This window comes from Leucoraja erinacea, chromosome 6, assembly GCF_028641065.1.
Source record: "Leucoraja erinacea ecotype New England chromosome 6, Leri_hhj_1, whole genome shotgun sequence".
Classification (NCBI taxonomy): Eukaryota; Metazoa; Chordata; class Chondrichthyes; order Rajiformes; family Rajidae; genus Leucoraja; species Leucoraja erinaceus.
The window spans coordinates 12,376,183-12,382,890 of record NC_073382.1 but is presented as its reverse complement, the minus strand read 5'-3'; the positions used below and the strand labels follow the sequence as shown (position 1 = coordinate 12,382,890).

Here is a 6,708-nt window from a genome sequence, read left to right as displayed (position 1 = left end):
GGGCAGTGGAGGCCAAGTCACTGGATGGATTTAAGAGAGAGTTAGATAGAGCTCTAGGGGGTAGTGGAGTCAAGGGATATGGGGAGAAGGCAGGCACGGGTTATTGATAGGGGACGATCAGCCATGATCACAATGAATGGCGGTGCTGGCTCGAAGGGCCGAATGGCCTCCTCCTGCACCTATTTTCTATGTTTCTATGTAATATCAGCTTCACAAGGCTGAAGCTTGAGATGCTGCCGAGAGCAGTTGTGCGGTGAAAGCGTGGCCGGAGTGACAGTGACAGCAGGTCACAATCCCCGCTCCCTCCCATCATCAACCTCAGGGCCTTCTGATTCCCGCCCTTCATTCCCACCCATCGGGAGGGAGCTGTACAGGGACGACGTTCTCCCTGACTACAGACTGAAACATTGATTGCAAGGAGCTGGTTGCAACCGCAGAGCCCATACAGAATATTAGTAAACCTTCGTTAAATAACGCGTGGAATAATGCGGTTTAATGGTAATTAGCAGCAGGTAAAGGTAAAGGTTGGAAGCCAGCGGAGATACTGACAGTCAGACGAGAGCAGGAGAGATTAAGACAGTGTATAATCCATAGCACCTTAGTGTACAATTTCATAATATATACTAAATAACAGGGCTGACGATACAAAGCTTGGGGGCACCAGTTGGAAACCTGGTTTGCAGGGCACAGCGTCCCTGGAGTTTCAGATGGGAGGTTTCCTCTGGCATTGCGTCTTTGTAAATTCAGCCCTCTTTACATGAACCGGGGAGCCCAGAATCACCATCGCTTACACATCACACTACCGTGTCTTACGTCACACGAGAGACCCTGCCGTCTTTTACAGCTTCTGAGATCAGCACATCTTAAATAGAAATATTTAGTATATATTATACAGGTACGGCGAATAGATGGGAAATGAGTTAAACAGCCACTGGCAGAGGGTGCTGGAGATTGGTGGGTCCGCCTATAAAGCGTCCAATCTCCCCCATCTCACAACTAATTGCGGCCCCGTAACTGCAATCCGAGATAGACCCATCTATACACCACTGGGTGCGCTCCGCTCCCCCACCCATCAGTGGCAACTCCAGAATCCAGGGACCCCCCATTTACAGACTTTTAACTCTCTGCCATCTCTTCGCCGAACTGTAGTTATTTTCTGTTAATATTCAGTGCATTGTTTGAGTGAACAAGGTGCCGTTTAGTATGTCAACAGCGGGAAGCTTATATCATCGTTCTGAGAGCAGAGGAGGCGAAGACATTGCAGAATAAAACCTTTGCTTTCATTTCTCCGTTTCTATTGCTATGCACTTGTTTCTTTTTTTTGGGATAATAGAGGTGAGGTACACAGGATATTGTCATATTGCTTTATTATAGAATTAGCACCATAGTCCGAGGGAGGATTGTAAGCCACTTAACACGCTGAGGGAGCTCCAGCATTTTACGTTTTCTTCATGCAGACTTGACAGCGGCTGATTCGCGTCCGCAGTTCCCCTGCCTTCAGTGTCTCTGATTCCGGTTTCCTGAAATAGAGTGGACGTTAGAAATCAGCGCCACAAACACAGGCTGCAACCCCGCCTCTCCCCCAGCCCGGCAGTCCTTCCAAGGGAAAAATAGTGAGTAAAAGAGTCAGAGTTGTGCAGCACGAAAAACAGGCACGGAAATCGCTATCAAAACATGGAGGGGACAGGGGGGCTAGCGCTGGTTCTCCGCGCCGGCTGTAAACCTGAGCCGCCGTTGGCTGGCAGAGTTGAGCTGGGTTTAGCGCTGCTTCTCTGCGCTGGCTGTGGGCAGTGCTCCCGTCTGACTCCCGACGTCTCTGGCCACCCTGGGCGTGAGGGGTGGGGGCACTTGGGTGGGGGGATGGGGATGTTCCAGTGGTGGTGCTGCAGACCCGGGATTGATCCTGGTTGCGCAGGTCTGTGTCCAGGGTTGCAGAGAGTTTTTCACTTGACCTGGGCATGCAAATCAAGTTCCACTCTGATCTTTGCCCCACGGACGTCTCTCTCTTCCAATCGGCGCCCTCGATCGGCAGTCCCACCCCCACCGTCTCACGGAAAGCGGGGATTTCACCGAGTTTTAAAATCCGGATTACAAACAATGGGGGGGGATCGACCCCCCACCTCTCAAAACCCCACCCCTGCTGTGACCCACCCCGTCCATTCTGACCAGTGTATCTACCTATACTAACGTCACTTGTCGGCATTAGTAGTCTCTTTCTCTTGTGGGCAACTCAGACAAATGTGGGCTCATCCACACTGGACCAAATATGGGACAGAACGTTTTGTAAACGGGGAAGCATGAAGGCAAGAGACACAACAAAGATTGTCTGCAAATGGCAATTGTAGAGAAGCGATGGGAACAAAGTGAAAGGAATGGAGTCACAGATCAGTCACCTTCTCACGAAAAAGCATGAGTGGATCGAGAGCCCGAATGGCCTCCTCATGTTTGTCTGACTTGTTAACAAAAAAAGAGAGAGCTACACAGTCAGAATCGTTATACTCTGAACTCTGGTCATTCCACGCAACGTGGCTGCTGTTGCAATAATGTTACCATTGATGCGGCATTGTAACACAGTTGCAACAGCCACTGCATTTCTCAGGATGCAACAATGCTAACGGGTTTGGCAATGTCCACTAGTTTAGGAGGCGTCACAGGGGCACCGGTTATGTGAGTTAGTGCAGTAGCACATAAGCAGACCCATCACCAACCTGAACATCTCTGTGGTTTCCACGGTGGCGAGCCAGAAGCTGTAGGAGTTTGCGTAGTAGTTGCATGTTCCACGGCCATGACACTCGATGAATGGGGCGGTGCGGAAGGATTCCAGGCAGGAGCCGGGGGACGATAAGGCTTGTCCGGAGCCCTCGGCGCCAGAACTGGTATGCTGTGCACGGGTAAAAAAGGGATTTAAATCATCAGCTGACCAAATGCAAGCCATGACCACAGAGTCATGGTATCATACACACGGAAACACACCATAGACATAGAAACATAGACAATAGGTGCAGGGGGAGGCCATTCGGCCCTTCGAGCCAGCATTGTGATCATGGCTGATCGTCCCCTATCAATAACCCGTGCCTGCCTTCTCCCCATATCCCTTGATTCCACTAGCCCCTAGAGCTCTATCTAACTCTCTCTTAAATCCATCCAGTGATTTTGGCCTCCACTGCCCTCTGTGGCAGGGAATTCCACAAATTCACAACTCTCTGGGTGAAAAGGTTTTTTCTCACCTCAGTCTTAAATGTCCTCCCCTTTATTCTAAGACTGTGGCCCCTGGTTCTGGACTCGCACCCTTCGGCTTACCTCGTCTATCCTGACCGAATCTGCGCTAATGTAGATAGACGCGGACAGATGGATGGATAGAAAATAATATTTCTAAAGAAGGGTCTTGATGCGAAACGTCACCCCCATTCCTTCGCTGCTTGTCCTGCTGAGTTACTCCAGCATTTTGTGTCTATCTTATGTGGATGGACACAGACGTGGACACAAAATGCCGGAGTAACAGTGGGCCAGGCAGCATCACTAGAGAAAAGGAATAGGCGACGTGTAGCCTTCGTGTAGCTAGTCTGGGTTAAAATTGTTCATTGAGCCAGAGAGCAGTAGGAATCGCAAAGGGAGGGGGCAGTGAGAGAGGGTCTCACAGAACTCCTGTCAGAGGGAAGAGGAGAGCCTCTTCAACCTCTCTCCGACTGGAATTCTGCAACACCCTCTCTCACTGCCCCCCCTCTGTGATTCCTACTGCCCTCTGGCTCTAGGACCACGTTTCAACCCCGACTTGCTCCACCAAGAGGGGTTTTGACCCAAAACATCGCCTATTCATTTTCTCCAGTTACTACCTGACCCGCTGAGTAACGCCAGCCTCTTGTGCCTATCTTTGGTATAATCCAGCATCTACAGTTCCTGCGCTAATACCATTTGTCCTCGTACTCCTTTCCTATCCAATACCTTTTAAACACTGCAACTGTTTTGTGCCTCCACCGCCTTCCCTGGCAGTTCCTTCCAGTTAACTACCACCATCAGTGTAAAAAAAAATTACCCCCTCAAATCTCCTTGAAATTTCTCCCATCTCACTTAAAATCCATACCCCGTAAACCATTTTCCTGTCAAAACCCTTCTTCATGTAACAAGTCCGGGTTAAAACGTGGTATCTCGAGACTCACTTGCCCAGGGGAAGATCAACTAGCGATCTATCCTATCCACGTCGCCCGTGTCTTTATAAACCTCCATATGTTCACCCCTCAGACTCCTATGTTCCAGTGAGAATAAATACAGCCCACCCAATCTCTCCTTGTAACTAAACCTCTCCATCCCAGACAACCTTGGAATGAATCTCTTCCGCATCCTCTCTATCGCAACCACATCCCTCCTGCAGTGCATAAGCCGGAACTGTACACAATACCCCAAATGTAGCTGACCAACATTTTGTACAGCCTATGAAGGCACGCACAGCAAATGCCTTCTTCACCACCAGAACTGCCAAGTTTTGTCAGAGCATTTCAGTATTCTAGTACCTGAAAATCAGTATTTTGCTGAGGAAATCAGTATTTTTACGCGGTGCCATTTTGCTGAAAAGAATGTTACTTTTTATGTGCGGTCATACCCATGTAAGAGTACAAGAATGCATAACTTTGCTACCAATTGACATGTCTTCTAAGCACCTTACCTGACAGTGCATTCATTGCCATCTCTTTGTATACTGTTGTTTGAACGGCTGCTCCTGCATTTAGCACCAGATACTGATGTAGAAGCCATTTTGGAAGCCTCCCTCTCTCTCTCTCTCACCCTCCTTTCTCTCTCTCCGTCCCTCTCCGTCCCTTCCTCTCCCTCCCTCCCTCCCTCTATCCTTCTCCCTCTCCTTCCCCCTTTCTCCCTCCTCTCCCCATCCTCCCTCTCTCCACCCCTCCCTCTCTCCCCCTTGAGCCCACCCAATGTAACTGCAATCCCACTGGTAACCTTTCACCTCTCGGCTTATCCAGAATTCTACTACTGTCTGAAAAATAATCAAAGGCTCAACTTCCACTGAGAAAGAGAATTCCAAATACTCATTGTTATACGAGAATTTTCCTGAACAGCCTGTGACCCATAGCTCTGTGGTCATAGCACGATGTGTAAAGCCCACAGCGCTCCAGCCAGCAGCGCTATATTTAAAACCCACAGCGCTGGGTTTAAATTCCCACGCGTCAAATTGACACTGACCACCCTAATATACCTATCACATCATTTACAGTGAGATACGGACTTGTCCCCCAAGATTTATTTGTACCTCAATGCTCCTGCCATTTACTCCGTACGTCTTTACTAGAATTTGACTTCCCAAAAAACATCACCTCACATTGTCTGCGTTAAATTCCATCTGCTACCACTCCACCAACTTCTCTGCTGATTTACGTCCCTCTGTGTTTTTGGAAAACCTGCTTCTCACTCCTACCAGGTTTTACCAGGTGGTAGCCGATTAGGAAAAGGGGAGATGCAACAAGACCTGGGTGTCATGGTACACCAGTCATTGAAAGTAGGAATGCAGGTGCAGCAGGCAGTGAAGAAAGCGAATGGTATGTTAGCATTCATAGCAAAAGGATTTGAGTATAGGAGCAGGGAGGTTCTACTGCAGTAGTACAGGGTCTTGGTGAGACCACACCTGGAGTATTGCGTACAGTTTTGGTCCCCTAATCTGAGGAAAAACATTCTTGCCATAGAGGGAGTACAGAGAAGGTTCACCAGACTGATTCCTGCGATGGCAGGACTTTCATATGAAGAAAGACTGGATAGACGTGGTTTATACTCACTAGAATTCAGAAGATTAAGGGGGGATCTTATAGAAACTTACAAAATGCTTAAGGGGTTGGACAGGCTAGTTGCAGGAAGATTATTCCCGATGTTGGGGAAGTCCAGAACTAGGGGTCACAGTTTAAGGATAAGAGTGGTGTCTTTTAGGACCGAGATGAGAAAATCATTTTTTACGCAGAGTGGTGAATCTGTGGAATTCTCCGCCACAGAAGGTAGTTGAGGCCAGTTCATTGGCTATATTTAAGAGGAAGTTAGATGTGGCCCTTGTGGCTAAAGGGATCAGGGGGTACGGAGAGAAGGCAGGGATGGGATACTGAGTTGGATGATCAGCCATGATCATATCGAATGGCGGTGCAGGCTCGAAGGGCCGAATGGCCTACTCCTCCACCTATTTTCTATGTTTCTATGTACACCTATCATTTTAGCAAAAACGTGCAAGAACTATATGTTCAACTCCATTAAAACCCTTGGACAATGAAACACCATGGATTACCGCACAATGGGAGTGCTACACTGTGGTAGGGCCGTGATGAGGGGGCGCTGCACCGTCTTTTTTAACCAAAAATAAATTTACAAGAATAATATGCACAATACAAAATACAAAGTAAAAGAAATATTCCAAAATATCAAAGATACTGAATATTGAACAACTATATTGCAATCAGAGTGAATGAAAGCAGAGGCAGTTTTAACTCCTGGATCTGATCACACTGCCGATTTCGACAGGCCGATGGTGAATCTGATGTTTACACATAGTTGATCCCAGCCTGCCCACTTCTCGCCCATTTCCCCACTGATAAACACGCTTACCATCATGAAGGAGTATCCGATCCACAGGGAATGCCAGCCGTTGGGGCAGAGCGGGATTTGAATTGTCTGGCTGTGAACAGCAATCACCATGGCCGGAGCTTCACACACGGAGCATCT

At 48.3% G+C, this 6,708-nt stretch overlaps 1 protein-coding gene across 1 annotated transcript in view; it reads right to left on the bottom strand.

Annotated features, from left to right (window-relative positions):
- Window positions 1–1,308: 1,308 nt before the first annotated feature.
- Window positions 1,309–6,708, bottom strand: part of LOC129697894 (collagen alpha-5(IV) chain-like) — a 172,651-nt gene continuing 167,251 nt past the window's right edge. Inside the window, exons 50-52 of the mRNA XM_055636616.1 lie at window positions 6,592–6,706; window positions 2,709–2,881; window positions 1,309–1,520 (exon numbers count right to left, since the gene is read on the bottom strand). Coding sequence (XP_055492591.1) covers window positions 1,439–1,520; window positions 2,709–2,881; window positions 6,592–6,706 — 370 coding nt within the window. The 3' untranslated portion in view covers window positions 1,309–1,438. The remainder of the gene's footprint in view (window positions 1,521–2,708; window positions 2,882–6,591; window positions 6,707–6,708) is intronic.